Source organism: Hyla sarda, chromosome 10 (genome assembly GCF_029499605.1).
Source record: "Hyla sarda isolate aHylSar1 chromosome 10, aHylSar1.hap1, whole genome shotgun sequence".
Taxonomy (NCBI): domain Eukaryota; kingdom Metazoa; phylum Chordata; class Amphibia; order Anura; family Hylidae; genus Hyla; species Hyla sarda.
Window position 1 is genome coordinate 21,696,819 of NC_079198.1, and position 19,798 is coordinate 21,716,616.

Sequence of the window (19,798 nt, forward strand, 5' to 3'; positions counted from 1 at the left end):
TCCTGAGACAGACAGGGGTGGCAGCAGAGAACACTGTGGTCAGACTGGAAAGAACAACTCAACTTCAGCAGCAGATAAGTACTGGTAGGATTATGATTTTTTTTTTTTTTTTTTAATAGAAGTAATTTTCAAATCTGTTTAACTTTCTGGAGCCAGTTGACATGAAAAAAAATGTGTTTTTCACTGGAGTACCCCTTTAATGTGGTATCTGGGTTTTAGTGCTAGGAAGACGTAGCAGTTGCTGGACCCTACTGAGTGGCAAACAATCTCATACTTGTTGCTAGGAACATACGCTGCCCAATAACCTGCAGTGTAACCATAGCAACAAGCCTGTCTTATGCCACTTGGGCGCAGTCATGCCATAGCTATCCACATTTCAACCTGCACTATTAACCAGATTTTTACAAATCGATTTAGGTGGAGAACTTCTTTAATACGTGTAAAAGCAGCCATAAAGAAGAAGGCTAATATGCATGATTTACATTCACTTTCCTGACGGATGCGCAATTTTCTCAGTCTTTGCATGGCTATCACATGCTGTCTTTACCTATATCTCCCCCTTTCTCAGATACAGTAGTTTGTGTCCATATCGCTTTCAGTGACATGTATACATACGTTTCTATGCTTTACGGCAGTGTTCCCCAACCTTTGGACCTCCAGCTGTTGCAAAGCTACCCCAACCATGCCCAGCTAGAAGTCGTAGTTTTGCAACAGCTGGAGACCACTGTCTTCCAGTGGTCTCTAATCTGTGGACCTCCCAGATGTTGCAAAACTACAACTCCCAGCATGCCCGGACAGCCGTTGGCTGTCCGGGCATGCTGGGATTTGTAGTTTTTCAACATCTGGTGGTCCGCAGTTTGGAGACCACTAGTCTAGGTTACTTTCCTTTTCCCATCTCTTTGTTTTATGGAAACCTTCCTTTTGTAAATCGTCAAAGATCTGGTTATTTTTTCCGGTTCTTTGATTCGTAAGGTCCAAGTCCTCGCGTCGCGCCATCTCTTATGTGTGCACATTGGCTTTCTTGGCTGCGGTTTGGGTGGAATTGCTTGTTCCTGGCAGGATTATGCTTTCGTTCCCTTACTATGCATGCTGGGGGTGATATATAGTATATAAATAAATACTGTAGATGTTCTGGAAGCACAAATGAATGCAATTATTGAACACTAACGCTAGGTTCACATTGTGGAATCTCCGGGCAGCAAATTTCCACCCGGAGACTAAATAAATCAGTCGGCGCTAGGACCGCACGGACACTGCAATCTCCAATAGACTGCAATGTGTTCCGCTTGTATTTCCACCTGAAGAATGAGCAACGGCATTCTTCAGGCGGAAATTTTCAAGCAGATTTTCCGTTCACAAATTCCGAAGTGTGAATTTGTGAACGGAAACCCATTCGCTACACTATACATTTTAGCAAGCGGAATTGCAGGTGGAAATTCCATAGTGTGAACCCAGCCCACACTTTATGGAACACTAGGGGGGAATTTATCATTAGTGAATATTTTTGCGCAATGCGAAACCTGCTGCGCAAATGTGTGTGTGTGTGTGTTTTCCCAGTTCACCGTGTGGCACATGTCACAAATTTGTGCAAATGACAGAAAGCCACTGAATAGTACAAAAAAAAGCTAAACTTTTACACGCACTCCTATGCCACACGGTCACAGGTGCAATAAACTTTTTTGCACAAGTGAATAATTCAGTTCACCAACTAGTGCATCTGCTAACCACTTCCTGGAAGAGCAAAACAAGAAAAAATGACAAAGCCAGCGCAGACAAAAGTAATAAAAAAAAAAAAAAAAAATTTAAAAGCCCAAAATCGGATAACTTTGGGGGAAGTCACTGGGCAAAATAAAAACACACTGCGCATGCAATTATGTAGGGGCACACTAGCTGATAAACTAACGTAACGGATTCGCATCATATTTTAGGCTGCGGATCCTTTGGTGATCAGACCCTATAGTGTGCCTCCAGCTGTTTCCCTCAAACTATCTACCGCTATGAGCAGCCACACAGGGACCTGCGAGTCGTCGCACGCACTTGTTGTACACAGACATCGCGGTCTTGATGTCTGAGTGCACTGCGCTTTTCCCTGTGTGGCTGCTCGTAGTGGCATATTGCTGCTGCGAGCAGGACAAGGGGGGGGGGGGTGTTAATAACAGCTGGAGGCACACTATATAAGGTCGGGTCACCGCCAGATCCGCTGCATAAAATAAGCTACAAATCTGTTGTGTGACCCTACCCTTAGGCCGTGTTCACACGCCATAAAATTTACGGAATTTCCGCCTGGAAAATGGACGGACGTTTTACATATTTCTATGTTTCTATATTTCTATGTTTCGCAGGTGCTAGTACAGCCCAAAAACAAATGTGCCATCTCTATAGACAGCAAATCAGAATTTGTGCACAAATTCCGCCGTGTGCACGGGGCAGCAGAATCCCATCAAAATCGAGGGATTCTGCTGCAGTAGAATTTCTGATTGGAATATTTCCATGGAATTCTGCGGTGTGAACATAGCCTTTGTGTACGACAATGTATGCTTAGTGCAGGGGATGGCGCGGGGAGAGACTTTCCAATAGGCCCTGCACCAGGCATAACACAATTAGCCAGATTTATCAATCTGCCTGAAACCAAAACTCTCTGGTTTTGCCCATAACAACCAATCACAGTTCATACTTTCATATCCCGAGCTCTGGTAAAGTGAAAGCCGAGCTGTGATTGGTTGCTACGGGCAAATCCCTAAATTTATAATTTATGGCCAATGGGGAGATTTATCAAAACCTTCCTTTTCCTGAGGAAAAGTTGCCCAGTTGCCCATAGCAACCAATCAGATCACTACTTTCATTTTTAACAAGGCCTCTGCAAAATGAAAGAAGCGATCTGATTGGTTGCTATGGGCAACTGGGCATCTTTTCCTTTGCACAGGTTTTGATGAATTTCCCCCAATGTATCTGCCCTGCTTGAAGTGTTAATACAAGTATTCATATCTGGTATATATGAGGGCAGGTTCTTGGTGACTCGGTATCAATCTAAAATATTCAGAAAGGATGCCTTTTTTTTTTTCATAATTTTTTTTCTTTTTTTTTTTTTTTTTTTTTTCAGGAGAAGTTGAGTTTTATGATGTCCCAGACAAAGAAAGATACAGGAAGATGATGAAACGCGACGAGAGAAGGTTCAAGCAAGCAGACAAAAATGGCGACCTGATCGCCACCAGGGAAGAGTTCACAGCATTCCTGCACCCAGAAGAGTTTGACTATATGAAGGACATGGTCGTCACGGTGAGCGCTCAAAGAGGGGGACTGTCGAAATATGAAATATATAAGTTCTATTCAATGGGGACCCCCACTCCCAATTCACTGGGACCCCCACCAGTCACGAGAATAGAGGTCAAATATCCCTACAGCAGTGTTTCCCAACCAGGGTGCCTCCGGCTGTTGCAAAACTACAACTCCCAGCATGCCTGGACAGCCTTTGGCTGTCCAGGCATGCTGGGAGTTGTAGTTTTGCAACAGCTGGAGGCTCCCTGTTGGGAAACACTACTGTAAAAGGATCATGTCTTCACTTTCAGGCTGGCCAAAGGCTGTCCAGGCATGCTGGGAGTTGTAGTTTTGCAACAGCTGGAGGCACTCTGGTTGGGAAACACTGACCTACAGGGTACAGTTGGCTACAGCACCTGAGGAAGGGGGTGTTTTGGGCAACTCCAGGATTAAAGCACTAAATCTGAAATTGGTTAGATGGGGTAGGCATGTGGCATGTGTTGGGTTAAAAGTTTGTCCTATTGGCTTTTACAGGAAACCATAGAGGACATGGATAAAAATGGAGATGGTACAGTGGATGTTAATGAATATATTGGTAAGTAAAGCCGATTAAAAATTATTCTGGCAAATATTAAAGAAGGGGTTATGTGCCTTATGCTCAAGGTAGACCATCAATATTAGATCTGTGGGGGGTACCTTGTACCAACTCTATCAATAGAACAGCAATACACGGACATATAGAGCAGTGTTTCCCAACCAGGGTGCCTCCAGCTGTTGCAAAACTACAACTCCCAGCATGCCCAGACAGCCGTTGGCTGTCCAGGCATGCTGGGAGTTGTAATTTTGCAACAGCTGGAGGCACCCTGGTTGGGAAACAGGGATATAGACAGTAAAGAGCACTATTGGTATTGCAACATTGCCATGTTCACTTGAATGCTGCACTACTATCACCACGGCTACAGATTCCAGCAGCTGATCTTTGATTATGCCCATTTCCTATTTTTAAGTAAAGAAAAAAAACATTTTTTAGAGCACAGAGAAGTTGTATACCCTTTTAGGGTACATGGGCACCATAGAAAGCTCTCCCATTTGGGGCTCCTATGTAATCAAGAAGGAGCCACTTACAAAGAGGGTCCCTGACCCTGATGGTGCATATAAAAAAAAAAAAAAAATAATAATAATAATAATATAAATATATATATATATATATATATATATATATATATATATATATATATACACATATACATAGTGTGTGTGTGTGTGTGTGTGTATGTATATATATATGTATATATATATATATATATATATATATGTATATGTATATATGTATGTATATATATATATATATATATATATATATATATATATATATATATATATATATATATATATATATATATAATATTAGTCCTCACCAGCCTGGCTTCAGATGGCAAAAAAATTAGAAAGTTACTGTGTTTGTTATATCAAAATAATCTATCAGGAAACCTTCATCTCCTCACTATTCCCTGTTTGCATCCTCCAGCTGACATGTATACACCTGAAGCTGACGAACCAGAGCCTGAATGGGTTAAAACGGAGCGCCGGCAGTTTGCAGATCACCGTGACTTGAATAAGGATGGCAAGCTGGACAAATCCGAGATCGGCCACTGGATCCATCCGCACGACTATGACCATGCAGACCTGGAGGCCAAGCATCTGATCTATGAATCTGACAAGGACAAGGTAAGTGATCAGCCGTGAACTACATCAGTGTTTCCCAACCAGTGTGCCTCCAGCTGTTGCAAAACTACAACTCCCAGCATGCCCGGACAGCCAATGGCTGTCCGGGCATGCTGGGAGTTGTAGTTTTGCAACAGCTGGAGGCACACTGGTTGGGAAACGCTGAACTACATGATGGAGCCCACAATGACGAAGCCCTGAAAACAGCAAAACGTCTGCTCCCTACTGTAAATCACTGTAATAGCAAAAGCCTTCAGGGCTAGTTCACTCGGGTTGGATTTCCTGCAGACAATTCTGATTTTATACCCGATTTGCCACAGCAGAAAAAAACTGAATTAAAAATATTACTTGTTTTTAAAATGGGTTACTTAGTATTATAAATACACAGCAGCTTTCTTCCGGAAACAGCGCCACTCTCGTCCTCAGTTTGTGTGTGGTATTGCAGCTCAGTTCCTTTTTGAAGTGAATGGAGCCAAGTTGTAATTCCACACACAACCTGAGGAAAGATGTGGCGCTGTTTTTGAAAGAAAGCAGCTTTGTATTTCTAATCCTGGATAAGTACAGTAGTGAAAATCTGCAACAAATCTAGAACGTAAAAGAAAATGTCGCAGACTTGGAATGACCCGAGGAGCAGATTTATATGTGCAGAAAACCTCCTCAGTGTGGATGAGATTTATTAAAATTTCCTTCACATTGCTAAACAAAAAATAAAATAATCTGCACTTAGGATAGAAGTTCCCGTAAATGCGGAAATTTAGCGTTTTCTCAGTAATAAACAGGCTGAGATATAGATATTTTTATATTATATATATATATATATATATATATATATATATATATATATATATATATATATATATATATATATATATATATATATATATATATATATTGCAGAGAACATCAAGCTATAGCAAAACTACAACCCCCAGCGCCCCTGCACTGCTGAGTGTTGTAGTTTTAGAGCAACTGGAGAGGTAAAGCTTGGAGTATATTCCAAAAAGAAAAAAATAAATGTAGCCGTTCCCTAATATATTCAGAAACAACACTTGTTAGGCTGCGTTCACACGGCCATCTAGACCCGTCCCGTTCTTCTCCAGTCAAAAAAAACTTTTTTTTTTTTTTTTTTTTAAAGGACAATAACGGATGCAAACGGATGTTATCAGTTTGTATCGGTTATTGTTCAGTTAATAAACCAAAAAAAAGTTTTTTTTTTTTAATTTTTGTTCTGAGCATGCTCAGAAGTAAAAACAGATAAAAAAAAACTGATGCAAACGGATGACATTAAAGGCTCATCCGTTTTCCATAGACAATGTTAAATTTACAGACTGGTACAAATGGATTATATAAAACATTTTTTAAAAAAAACATTGATTTTTTTATTTTTTTTTTAACCGTTTTTAACCCGTTTACAGCCTGCAGGAACGGAACCGAAATGGGGATAAAAAAAAAAACAAAAAAACGGGGACAGACGACCGTGTGAACGTACCCTTAGACGGGTGTCATTGTTACATCAGGCGTCATCGTAGGTTGTTGTTCTCCAGCTTCTATGGCAGTGTTTCTCAACCAGGGTACCTCCAGCTGTTGCAAAACTACAACTCCCAGCGTGCCCGGACAGCCAAAGGCTGTCCGGGCACGCTGGGAGTTGTAGTTTTGCAACAGCTGGAGGCTCCCTAGTTGGGAAACGCTGTTCTATGGATAGGAGGTGTAGTCACAGGTTCCTCACCTCTGCTAAGCAGCGGGAAAGGTGAGACTGGTGTAAACAGAGTAATTGATGCGCTAATTGCTGACACGGCGCCGTACACACGGTGGAGGTGTTTATTGCTTTTCCCTTTTTGTGTACTTCAGGAATCGGCTGATGTTGGATCCTGCTGGGTGCAAAGTGTTTTATGCTGGTATCGATCACACTCGGTGCTCGCATACTGCGCTGCACTAAATGGTTACACAGCGCATATCTGTGCCGATGATGTCACCTCTTGTTTAAGAATGTCACCGCAGAACGTGTTTATAAACTGTACACTGGTGTAGAGACGGCGACCTGAGGCCATATTCACACTGGACAGTCAAAGAAGCGTATGAAAACACAATGGGGTACTCCGGTGGAAAACTTTTTTTTTTTTTTTTTTGGTGCCAGAAAGTTAAACAGATTTGTAAATTACTTCTATTAAAAAATCTTAATCCTTCCAGTACTTATTAGCTGCTGAATACTGCAGAGAAAATTATTTTCTTATCGGAACACAGAGCTCTCTGCTGACATCTCTGTCCATTTTAGGAAATGTCCAGAGCAGCATATGTTTTCTATGGGGATTTTCTCCTACTCTGGACAGTTCTTAAAATGGACAGAGATGTCAGCAGAGAGCACTGTGCTCATGATGTCGGCAGAGAGCTCTGTGTTCCAAAAAGAAAATAATTTTTTTCAGTAGTATTCAGCTGCTAATAAGTACTGGAAGGATTAAGATTTTTTTTATAGAAGTCATTTACAAATCTGTTTAACACGCTGGCAGTTGATTTATAAAAAAAAAAAAAAATTAAAAAATTCCTCCGTAGAACCCCTTTAAAGGATCCAAAGGATAGGAGATAAGATGTCTGATCCCAGAGCTCCCGCCTCTGGGACCCCTGCGATCTCTGTGCAGCAATCGGGCAGCCGTGATTGTGATGTCATGGCCACGTCCCCTCACATAGACTTGCATTGACACTTGCTCCGAGTACCTTTTTAATAAATCCCATTTTAAAGGAGTACTCTGGTGCAGACTACTCCTGCTCCGTCCTGCCCGGGCTGCATAAAAAATGAAAGTAAACCATCTCTCACCTTCCTGGGTTCCCGCGGAGCGCCACTACAGCTGATCGGTCCTCCGGTCCATCCTCTTCATACTTCCGTGTGAACGAAGCGTCACATGGCGCTCAGCCTATTATGGGCCGAGGCAGAACATTGCGGCGGCCGGCGATAGGCTGAGCGTCATGTGACGCTTCGTTACACACGGAAGTATGAAGAGGATGGACCGGAGGACCGATCAGCTGTAGTGGCGCTCCGCGGGAACCCAGGAAGGTGAGTGATGGTTTATTTTTTTTATTTTTGGCAGGACGGAGCAGGAATACTCTGCATCAGAGTACTACTTTAAGGGTAGGCTCACACATAGCGTATACGCTGCGTATTTCAGTGCTAGTAAAATCTATAGGTGTCTATTATTACTCCCAAGGACTTTGAGAGAGAATTTATATAATATATATATTTTTTTTAATAAAAAATTCATATTTTATATGTCATCACTTTCAGGCTGGTGTCACACAGTTAAAAAAAAAAATTAAATAATTTAAACTGTAACCAGCTGAAAGTGATGACATAAAATATGAATTTTTTTTTTTTACTGTGACACCATTCTGAAGATGATGACAAGCTGGGAGTTGTAGTTGTTCTACAGCTGGAGACTCATTGTCTGGGAAACACTGCTCTGTAGAATAATACGTTTCCAGCCTGAACGTGATGACTAGAGATGAGCGAACTTACAGTAAATTTGATTCGTCACGAACTTCTCGGCTCGGCAGTTGGTCTTTTCCTGCATAAATTAGTTCAGCTTTCCGGTGCTCCGGTGGGCTGGAAAAGGTGGATACATTCCTAGGAAAGAGTCTCCTAGGACTGTATCCACCTTTTCCAGCCCACCGGAGCACCGGAAAGCTGAACTAATTTATGCAGGAAAAGTCATCAACTGCCGAGCCGAGAAGTTCGTGACGAATCGAATTTACTGTAAGTTCGCTCATCTCTAGTGATGACCTGATCCTTTTTATACAGCAGTGTTTTCCAAACAGTGTTCCTCCAGCTGTTGCAAAACTACAACTCCCAGCATGCCCGGACAGCCAAAGGCTGTCCGGGCATGCTGAGAGTTGTAGCTTTGCAACAGCTGGAGGCACACTGTTTGGTAAACACTGCTCTACAGAATAATTTCAGACAGACATTATGTAATACACATGCCCCTAGTGGCCTAAATGTTACAGTGCAGTAGTGACCGTACATAGACCTGCCTGTGTAAATAACACCGAAAATCAGGGATTTTAATTTTTTTACATTTTTTTTTCAGGATGATAAGTTGACGAAGAAGGAAATCCTGGACAATTGGAACATGTTTGTGGGAAGTCAGGCAACAAACTACGGCGAAGACCTGACCAGGCGGCACGATGAATTCTAACAGGCGCGTGCAGTCTGTCTGCTCCTGAGCGAGCATAGAACACCCCAGCACATTGCTGGTTACTTACAGATTGGATTCCAATTGTGGCAATGGGGGACTGGATGTGGCTGAAGCTGTGTATATTTTTGTTTTCTTAACTGAAGACTTGGTGCTACGGCAGTAGGACTGCTGCCATATGGGGCCATCGTGTACGTGATTGGATGGAAATGAGGCCATCTGTGCCCTTCTAGGCCCTCTCCTGCAGTCAATTGTGTGTGTTTTTTGTCTGTCTTTCTCCCCTGCTGCTGTATCCAAATACATGACAAACCAAACCTGCCACAGGCTATTAAATATTTTATATATGGGGCCCAAACAGCATAGCTGTATGGTCATGTATAGGGCAGTGGTTAGAGATGAGCGAACTTACAGTAAATTCGATTCGTCACGAACTTCTCGGCTCGGCAATTGATGACTTTTCCTGCATAAATTAGTTCAGCTTTCTGGTGCTCCGGTGGGCTGGAAAAGGTGGATACAGTCCTAGGAGACTCTTTCCTAGGAATGTATCCACCTTTTCCAGCCCACCGGAGCACCTGAAGGCTGAACTAATTTACGCAGGATAAGTCATCAACTGCCGAGCCGAGAAGTTCGTGACGAATCGAATTTACTGTAAGTTCGCTCATCTCTAGCAGTGGTGTTCAAGGCAACCAAACACTCCCCTGCAAACTGTTCTCTGATTTGACCACTGAACCTCGCCACTCTCTTTGCACGGGATACATAATCTGTAGGATACTGTAAAGCAGTGGTCCCTAAACTGTGGCCCTCCAGATGTTGCAAAACGACAACTCCCAGCATGCCTGGACAGCCAACAGCTGTCCAGGCATGCTGGGAATTGTAGTTTTGAAACATCTGGGGGGACACAGTTTGAGGACCACTGCTGTAAAAGATCAGGAGGGTAAATCCTAGTGTCCCAAGCAAGAATCCACTTAAAGGGGTACTCCTCTGGAAAAAAATATTTTAATCAACTAGTGCCAGGAAGTTACAGATTTGTAAATTACTTTTACAAATTCTAATCCTTTCATTACTTATCAGCTGCTGTTACGATCCACAGGAATGTCTTTTCTGTTTGAATTTCCTTTGTCTGACCACAGTGCTCTCTGCTGACACCTCTGTCCATGTCAGGAACTGTCCAGAGCAGAAAGAAATCCCCATAGCAAACCTATCCTGCTCTGCACAGTTCCTGACATGGACAGAGGAGTCAGCAGAGAGCACTGTGGTCAGACAGAAAGGAAATTCAAAAAGAAAAAGAACTTCCTGTGGATTATAGCAGCAGCTAATAAGTACTGGAAGGATTAAGATTTTTTTTTTTAATAGAAGTAATTTACAAATCTGTTTAACTTTCTGGCACCAGTTGATCTCCTGAACAGGGTTCCGATAGTCTGCCGGAAGCTGCCGTTCCGACCCCTGCAGGAAGCCGTGGCCGACACGCCCCCTCCATGTATCTCTACAGGAAACATGGAGGGTGCATGTCGGCCACCGATCCATATAAAAATGGGTATTCTTCTGACCGTATGGACCTACAGAATATAAGGTGCCATTTTTACCAAAAGCTGCCCTGTGTAGAAACGGAAGCCGCAAAAAATTACAAAATGGCCTTTCCCCCCCCCCAACTTTGCCCCACAAATTTTTCTTTTGGTTTTGCCGTAGATTTTGTGATGAAATTATTAATGGTATTAGAAAGTTAAGTTGTTGGCGCAAAGAACAAGCCCTCATGGATTTTTAGGTGGAAAATTGAATGTGTTTTTAGAAGGTGAGGAGGAAAAAAACAAAAGTGCAAAAATGAAAAATCATCATCAATAAGGACCACAGCCCTATACAATGAATTTAAGCTGTCACGATCCTCCTGCCAGAATTACATTTTGACAGTTTTTTTTGTTTTTGCCCCTTATGTTTGACTCACATGTGACTGACCTATTGATATGTTCTAGTATTATTACTTTTTTGTATTTTTTTTATTGAGCCATTTGAACAATGCCTTCTGTCCTTTTCCAGTCCACAATTATTTTTACTAAACCAATAAAAATTTGTTTGTGGAATTTTATTTTAAGAATAACTATGTGTAGCAGAATTTAAGGATGGGTTCTGTGCAGCTCAGAGGCATCAAATAGCCGTAATCCAGCAAAAGCTACAGGGGGATTGTGTAATAGGAATCACTGACTACATCTGAGCAAAAGGGCACAAACAGGCATAAACCATAATTCCACTATATTTAGATTTAAATTGTCTGTCTGGTTTATGAACTGTAAGGGTACGTTAAGACGAGCGGATTTTCGCAGCGTATTTGACTGCGGATCTGGCGCTGAAGGACCCTCTGTATTCTGCCTTTACATGTGCCTGCTCGTAGCGGCAGTACGCCACTATGAGCAGACACAGTGCGAGTCGCCGCTCGCATGCCCAGTATACTCGTGCATTGCGGCAGCTCTCAGCCTAGCTCATTGAGCAGGGGGAGCGCCCGCGATGTGTGCGAGTACACCGCGCATACGCAGCAACTCGCACATTGTTTGTGTGTCTGCACATAGCGGCGTATAGCCGCTACGAGCAGACACATGTGAAGGCAGAATAGAGGGTCCTTCAGCGGCGGATCTGCAGTGAAATATCCTTAGGCTATGTTCACACGCCAGAATGCCGAATCTCTGCATTCAGGGGAATGTCCTCACAGATTTTCCATGCTGACATTCCCCCGTGTGAACATAGCCCTAAGGTGAGTCAGAGGTCCTGTAGATTGTGTATGTAAAGGTAAAATCTACCACGGAATTATAGTAGAAGGCAGTGAATGAGCCTCATCACCTTCCTGCAGATTGGAGCATAAAAGATGTAGTGCAAATTTTAAAGGGGGTATCCAGGATTAGAAAAAAAGCTAATTTCTTTAAGAAAACAGCACCACGCCTGTCCTCAGGTTGTGTATGGTATTGTAGATCAGTTCCATCGAGCAAAGTTTTAAAGGGGTACTCCGCTGCCCCAGCGTTCAGAACGTTTTGAGTGGGGGGGGGTCATGATGTCACAACCACACCCCTCAATGCAATTCTATGGGGTGTGGTGTGAAGCCATGACATCACAACCCTGTCGTCCGCACCCAGCGTTCTAAGCGAATGCTTGGTGCTGCACAGAGATCGCAGGGGTCCCAGCTGCGGGACCCCTGCAGTCAGACATCTTATCCTCTATCCTTTGTATAGGGGATAAGTCTAGGGGCAGAGTACCCCTTTAATACTACACACAATCTGAGGATGGTTGTGGTGCTGTTTATTGATGACCATGTCCACCCCTGCATTAAATGGACAAATAAACAGACTAAAGAAAAGCAGTCACCTAGGAAAAATCATATTAAACTGCTGCCATAGCTACATTGCAATAGGCTCACAGACATGATATCTTATGTTTGTCCATGGCTTGATTCAGATTAAAAATGCTTTCCCACAGTGTTCTGGAGTGCCATAGAATCAGCATCTAGCACTGTGCCCTCTGAGCTGTGGTGTCCTTGAGTGGCGCAGGCACAGTAACTTGGACAGCTCTAGGGGCAGCTTCAGTGACTCTCCTCACATGCCAGTCACAAAGGATGGGGGCAATGTGTGAGAGAAGACCAGGTCTGGAGAGCTCCAAACCTGCGTCTGCCTCCTACTGACACTAAGCTAAAACTATTTAGCCGGGAGTCAGTGGGCAGGGTATATCCTGCCAGGAGGGGCCGGCTTGTTTTTTTTTTATTATTATAGGAGTAATCCGGTGTTTTTTTTTTTGTTTTTTTTTAAATCAGCTGGTGCCAGAAAGTTAAACAGATTGTAAATTACTTCTATTAAAATATTTTAATCCTTCCAGTACTTATTAGCTGCTGAATACTACAGAGGAAATTTTCTTTTTGGAACACAGAGCTGTCTGCTGACATCACGAGCACAGTGCTCTCTGCTGACATCTCTGTCCATTTTAGGAACTGTCCAGAGCAGCATGTTTCCTATGATTTTCTCCTACTCTGGACAGTTCTTAAAATGGACAGAGATGTCAGCAGAGAGCACTGTGCTCGTGATGTCAGCAGAAAGCTCTGTGTTCCAAAAAGAAAAGAATTTCCTCTGTTGTATTCAGCAGCTAATAAGTACTAGAAGGATTAAGATATTTTAATAGAAGTGATTTACAAATCGTGAATTCGGGTAGAAAAGCAGACATGGTGCACATCTACAATCTTGTATAATGATCTGATTGCTTCTCAGCATAATATCAAACACTAACAGGTTGTTATTATACATTTTTGATCAAAAAGTACAAGCCCACTCGCCTTAGTACAAGGCCACCTATCCAGAGTGGGTCCCTAACGTCCCTAGCATAAAATGGCGCAGCACCGGGCCGCGACCACCACCGCCGCGACGCCAATGCCCACAGGGGGGAACGACCCACCGGCAGAGCAGCCCCAATGCCACTCAAACCAGTCTATGAGCCCCAATGCCACTCAAACCAGTCTATGAGCCGCACCCCCCCGCAGACACGGACACGATGTCCGTTACTGCCGTGGCGCCGTGTCTGCGGGGGGGTGCGGCCCATAGACTGGTTTGAGTGGCATTGGGGCCGCTCTGCCGGTGGGTCGTTCCCCCCCCCCCCCCCCTGTGGGCATTGGTGTCGCGGCGGTGGTGGTCGCCGCTCGGTGCTGCGCCATTTTATGCTAGGGACGTTAGGGACCCACTCTGGATAGGTGGCCTTGACGTGGCGAGTGGGCTTGTACTTTTTGATCAAAAATGTATACTAACAACCTGTTAGTTTTTGATATTATGCTGAGAAGCAATCAGATCATTATACAAGATTGTAGATGTGCACCATGTCTGTTTTTCTACCCGAATTCACGATTTACAAATCTGTTTAACTTTCTGGCACCAGTTGATAAAAAAATGTTTTTCCACCAGAGTACCCCTTTAGTGTCACCCTCCTAGTGGCAGCAAGATATACCCACGGTTCCTGTGTCCCCCAATGGAGCCAATCAAGTCGAAAAATAAATAGATGCTAGCCAAATCATACTCCAAAAGAACACTTTTTAGGTACACATTTAGCTTAAAGGGGTTATGCGGCCAAAGACCTTATTCCCCTATCCAAAGGCCCAGCGGTGGGCCCCCCGCAATCTCCCTGTGCAGCACCCACATTCTATGAGGGGCTGCATCTCTAGTCTCGGAAAGCTTTTTCTTTCCGGGACTGGAGACGTGACGTAACGCCACACCCGCTCCATTCATGTCTATAGGAGGGGGCGTCGCGTCACGAGGGGGACATAGCGTTAAGTCTCCAGTCCCAGTAAGAAAGAGCTTTCAGAAACTTGAGACGCAGCCCCGCATAGAATGGGGTGGGAGGGATCCCAGCAGAGGGCCCCACAATCTGACATCTTATAGGGGGTATAAGATGTCTGATCGGACTACCCCTTTAAGATGACCTACGGGTACATTACATGGCAGATTCATCAAATGGAGACAGAACTAAGCAAATGTTTTATATGTTGTCTTTATTATTTACAACTATAAAATTCGGTACATTGTAATAATCCTGATGTGACGCTACTCACTTTTCCACAATCCCTCCCAACTGCATGTTCAGTGGAGAATAATGGCCAAAACTTCTGGGACCGACCCGGAGGATAGCTGTTAACCTGCTGCCCATTACACATGCTCAGTTTATCAAAACAAAATTATATAGGTGATTAGTTAAAGGGTACCTTTCATCAAAAAAACTTTTGATATATTATAGATTAATGTATGCAGAATAACTTTCCAATAGCATGTTATTAAAAAATATGCTTCTTTCTATTTCATTTTCCACTTTGAAAAAAATAACCACTAGGGGTCTCCCTACCAGTCCTGGCCGCAAGCCTTTTTTTTTTTTCTTTTTAGATTTCAGGCTCATGCTGGAGTCCTAAATCTAAGACTGCAGCCGGGATACAGACAAGCTCAGCACTGCTCTAGTGGTCATTTTTTCAAAGCGGAAAATTAAATAGAAATAAGCATATTTTTTAATAACATGCAATTGGAAAGTTATTCTCCATACATTAATCTATAATATTTCAAAAGTTTTTTGGGGTAACTTCAGAACAGGAACAGATTACTATTATTACAAAAGCCTCAGTAACAAAAAACAAAAAAAACTAGAGCTATAGCTCTCTAGTTGTTGCAAAAACGACATATTAGAGCAGTGTTTCCCAACCAGGGTGCCTCCAGCTGTTGCAAAACTACAATTCCCAGCATGCCCGGACAGCCTTCGGCTGTTCGGGCATGCTGGGAGTTGTTTTGCAACAGCTGGAGGCACCCTGGTTAGGAAACTCCCCCTCAGAATATGCCCTGACAGCCTGTGGCATGCATGTAGTTTTGCAACAGCTGGAGGCACCCTGGTTAGGAAACTCCCCCTCAGAATATGCCCTGACAGCCTGTGGCATGCATGTAGTTTTGCAGCAGCCGGAGAGCTACAGCTTGGGAATCACTGCTAAAGACTAGAGAAGCTTTACAGCCTAATGTCTCTATCCAACCGGCAAGTAAAGTATTGGAACAAACCTGATAAATTAGCTTAGAATTTATGAATATAAGAAATATATAATATTGTGCAAAACCCACATTAAATCAGAATGACAAATCAACTAAAACAATAAAAAACTTCATAAATCACGATCCAGTATGTAACTCGATGCAGAAGACTGGTATTTATTTTTTCTTCTTCCAGAATGTTGGAATTATTTTTTTTTTTTAGAATGCCAACAGTTTGGAAAATTTGATGGATGCCACATTACGGCTGTTTCAGATAAACAGGTGCATTTTTCGACTATATTACTGCCACTAGTTCCACCTCGACCACCAGTCTTAAATGGGCACACATTAAAACTAATGTTTGCTATTGCACTCCTTATGGTAAATAAAAAAAATCTTTCTAATGTACTTTGATAAAAAAAAAAAATAAAAAAAAAATAAATAAAAAGACGTTTTCTATGTTTTATTTGCGTTTAAAAAAAGCTGCCACTAGGCGTCTCCCTACTTGTCCAGAGCACATTTCCCACCATCTCTTGCACAGACTTTGGACTCCTGCTGGCCTGGCAGAAGTTCAAATTCAGGAAATGCAATCTGGAGTGCTGAGGGGTGCGTGTGCAGCCTTATCCAATCACAGCTCATCTCACACTGAACTGCTCTGGGCTGTGTGTAGCAGAGTGAGGGAGAAAGTTCTCCCCTGTATGGCTTTAGATGATGTCACACCTGCTGGGGAACGCCCCTTCCCAGTCTGTGAATCTGACTGAGAAGAAAATACAGAGCAATATCAAGGTAGAAAACTAACAAATAATAAAAATAAAGGCAGGGGGTGGTTTATCATGATGGGGGCAGTGAACTGGGAGGATTATAACATTTAACAAGATCATGAAAGGTACTCTTTAATGACCCAAAACGGAAAAAAATGGCCATATCATCGACACAAAAATGCGTATTTATTACACTTAACTCAAATTGACCTCTGGCTGGGATCACACAATATTTTGATCAGTATTTTTTAGGCAAAACCAGGAGTGGAAAAAGACACAGTAAAAACTTTAACCTGTTCAGGACACAGGGTGTATCCATACGCCCTGCATCCCGAGTCCTTAAGGACCGAGGGCGTATGGATACGCCCATGGGAATTCCGGTCCCCGCCGCTAGCCGGTTGGGGACCGGATCGGGATACCTGCTGAAATCATTGAGCAGGCATCCCGGCACATCGTCCTGAGACCCCTCCATATCGGCGATCGGAGAAAATCGCATGTCGATTCAGACATGCGATTTTCTCCAATTCCGGGCTGATCGGGTCTCTGGTGACCCGGTCACCCGGTAAATAGGGCGGATCGGAGTTGTCAGAGACAGCACTGATCAGCCTAAGGGATAGGAGTGAGGTCGCAGAGCTGCGGTCTCCTCCTATCCCCTGCCATTAGCAGAACGGAGTTCTGACCAATGGCAGCGCAGGACAGGGGTTTGCCATGGCAACCCCTGTTCCGCCCGCCCCGGAATGTCAAGGGGATCGTTGGAAGAAGATGGAGGCCGTACCTGCAGGAAAAGATGCCTGGGGACCTGGGATCTTCGCTGAGACTGCTGGATCCTGGCTCAGGTAGGGAATCATCGGTGGTGGGGAGGGGGGATTGAAAGTGAAAGTAAGATGATCTTTACTGTGGCAACCACTAGGAAGGCCAAACTGCAACTTCAGCATGCCCTGACAGCTAAAGGCTGTCTGGGCATGCTGGGAGTTGTAGTTTTGCAACATCTGTAGGGTCACAGTTTGGAGACCACTGTTACAATGGTGCCCAAACTGTAGCCCTCCAGATGTTGCCAAACTACAACTCTCGGCATGCCTGGACTGCCCAGGCATGCTGGGAGTTGTAGTTCTGTAACATCTGTCCCTTCAGATTTAGCAATTTTCATGACATTTTTGAAAATTGCTGCTCTACTTTGAAGCCCTCTAATTTTTTCAAAAAGCAAAAATATGTCCATTTTATGATGCCAACATAAAGTGGACATATTGTATTTTTCAATAAAAATAAAATTTATTGTGAATATCCATTTTCCTTACAAGTAGAGAGCTTCAAAGTTAGAAAAATGCTAAATTTTAAAAAATTTCATGAAATTTTGGGATTTTTCACCAAAAAAGGATGCAAGGAACGCGGAAAATTTACCACCAAAATAAAGTAGAATATGTCACGAAAAAATAATCTCAGAATCAGAATATTTGGTAAAAGCGTTTTCGCGTTATTAATTGATAAAGCGACGGTGGTCAGAATTGGGAAAAAGGGCTCAGTCCTTAAGGTGAAAAAGGGCTGCGTCCTTAAGGGGTTAATGGAAAGATATACAGACTTGTGTTTTGAACCCATCCTAATGTTGCCTAAAAACACTGATCAACTTACTATGTGTGAACTCAGTCTAAAGCGGCCATCACGCACCGCGCTTTTTTGGAAAACCATCACTGCAGTTTTTAAGCTAAAGTCAGAAATGGATCCAGAAAGAAGGAGAAGTATCAGTTGTTCTTATATATTTCCCATTTCTTTTTAATTCACTTTTGGCTTTTGCCATGTGTATAAATCACACAGAACATTTTTGGAGAAACTACGCTGCAGATTTTTAATGCAGATTTTTGACCCAAAAGGAAGGAAAGCATTCAGCAGGAAGAAAGAGCGTAGGTCCATCCTTTATATTTTTCATACCTTCTGAATCCACTCCTCTTTGACCGAAAAAACAAAAACACAGGTGGCTTGGTGTGAAACCACTGTAAAGGTCAGTTAACACCTGCATATTTTCTGTTGCAGATATTCTGTAGCAGATTTTACTACCTATTTAAGTTAAAGGAGTACTGTAGTGGAATATTACTTATTCCCTATCCGAAGGCTCATGTACGGGGCACCCTGGCATTCTAAAGGAAGAACCGCAGAAGACACGCCCCCTCCATGTATCTCTATGGCAGTCGGACCCTCACGATCTATAACTTATCCCCTATCCTTCAGATAAGTTATATTACACTACAGTATTCCCTTTAATGAGCAACAAAATCGGCTGCAGCAAATCTGCAGCAAAAAATACCTAAGGGTACGCTCATGTGCTGCAGATTTTCTACACATTGAAGATAAAGGGTAGGAAAATCAGCAGCAGAAAATCTGCAGCACAATACACATGTAAACGTACCATAAAATAGGCATCTTGCACACAGACTTTGATCTGCCATCTTTAAGTCTTAACTGGAAAAATAAGCTTGAAGGACAAGAAAGCACAGAGACAAACAGATGTAGACAAACAGATGCCGCAGTGAGAGCTTCATGCCTGCATGACCGGCCGAGCTTCTTTAGCTTCCAGTTGAACTCCAGACCCAGAGAATCCTGTCCCTCCCTGTAATACAAATATCAGGATCACTATATCAGACAAGGCTATTACATTATGGTGGGGTTAGGTCTCTGCAGCCAGTAGTCAGACTACACCGAACGATCCTTCCCCTGCCATTTGTAAATCAATGCTAAAGGGGTTATCTAATGTAAGGTTGTTCTTTATTTTATTTTTTACTTTAAAGAAGATCTGTAGAGTACATTTTTTATAATCCCCTGTGCCCGAGCTGCAAAAAGGAACAAAACAAACTTTAACTCACCTTCCAATGTTCCCCTGTTGCGCCGGTATCGGTTTCCCAGTTTTCCGATGCTGGGCTTCTTCCTGCTACCTGGGCACGGTGACTCATACTGCGCTCAGCCTATTGCCAGCCGCATCGATGTCCCGCCTCGGCCGGTGATAGGCTCAGCGCACTGTCATGTAAGAGCCTGGGCCCCGCCTTCTCCCAGCTGCCCGGCCTCCTTACATGAGAGTGCGCTCAGCCTATCACTAGCCGAGGAGAGACATCGCTGCGGCCAGCAATACGCTGAGAGCAGTATGACTCACCATCCTCAGGAAGCAGGAAGAAGCCCAGTACCGGAAGACTGGGACACCGATGCCGGCGTAACGGGGGAACGTCGTAAGTTGAGTTAAAGTTTGTTTTGTTACATTTTGCAGCCCGGGCACAAGGGATTATAAAAAATGTACGCTACAGATCTCCTTTAAAGGGCCCAATCCCCTACTGCTGCAGTTCAAATGGTGCCCAATCCTCTACTGGCTGATCCACAACCAGTGGCT

The 19,798-nt window shown here is 43.3% G+C and overlaps 2 protein-coding genes across 10 annotated transcripts in view; one reads left to right on the top strand and one right to left on the bottom strand.

Moving 5' to 3' along the window:
* The window catches only part of LOC130293472 (reticulocalbin-1-like), a 100,846-nt gene extending 91,337 nt beyond the window's left edge, over positions 1 to 9,509 (top strand). For all 7 annotated transcript variants that reach the window (XM_056542189.1, XM_056542191.1, XM_056542193.1 and 4 more), the window contains 4 exons: positions 3,101 to 3,276; positions 3,790 to 3,850; positions 4,784 to 4,983; positions 9,054 to 9,509. In XM_056542189.1, the coding sequence (XP_056398164.1) occupies positions 3,101 to 3,276; positions 3,790 to 3,850; positions 4,784 to 4,983; positions 9,054 to 9,161 (545 nt within the window). In that variant the 3' untranslated portion in view covers positions 9,162 to 9,509. The remainder of the gene's footprint in view (positions 1 to 3,100; positions 3,277 to 3,789; positions 3,851 to 4,783; positions 4,984 to 9,053) is intronic.
* A 5,725-nt stretch (positions 9,510 to 15,234) lies between these two features.
* NOSIP (nitric oxide synthase interacting protein) overlaps positions 15,235 to 19,798 on the bottom strand; it is a 33,022-nt gene continuing 28,458 nt past the window's right edge. For all 3 annotated transcript variants that reach the window (XM_056543826.1, XM_056543827.1, XM_056543828.1), the window contains exon 9: positions 15,235 to 19,030. In XM_056543826.1, the coding sequence (XP_056399801.1) occupies positions 18,959 to 19,030 (72 nt within the window). In that variant the 3' untranslated portion in view covers positions 15,235 to 18,958. The remainder of the gene's footprint in view (positions 19,031 to 19,798) is intronic.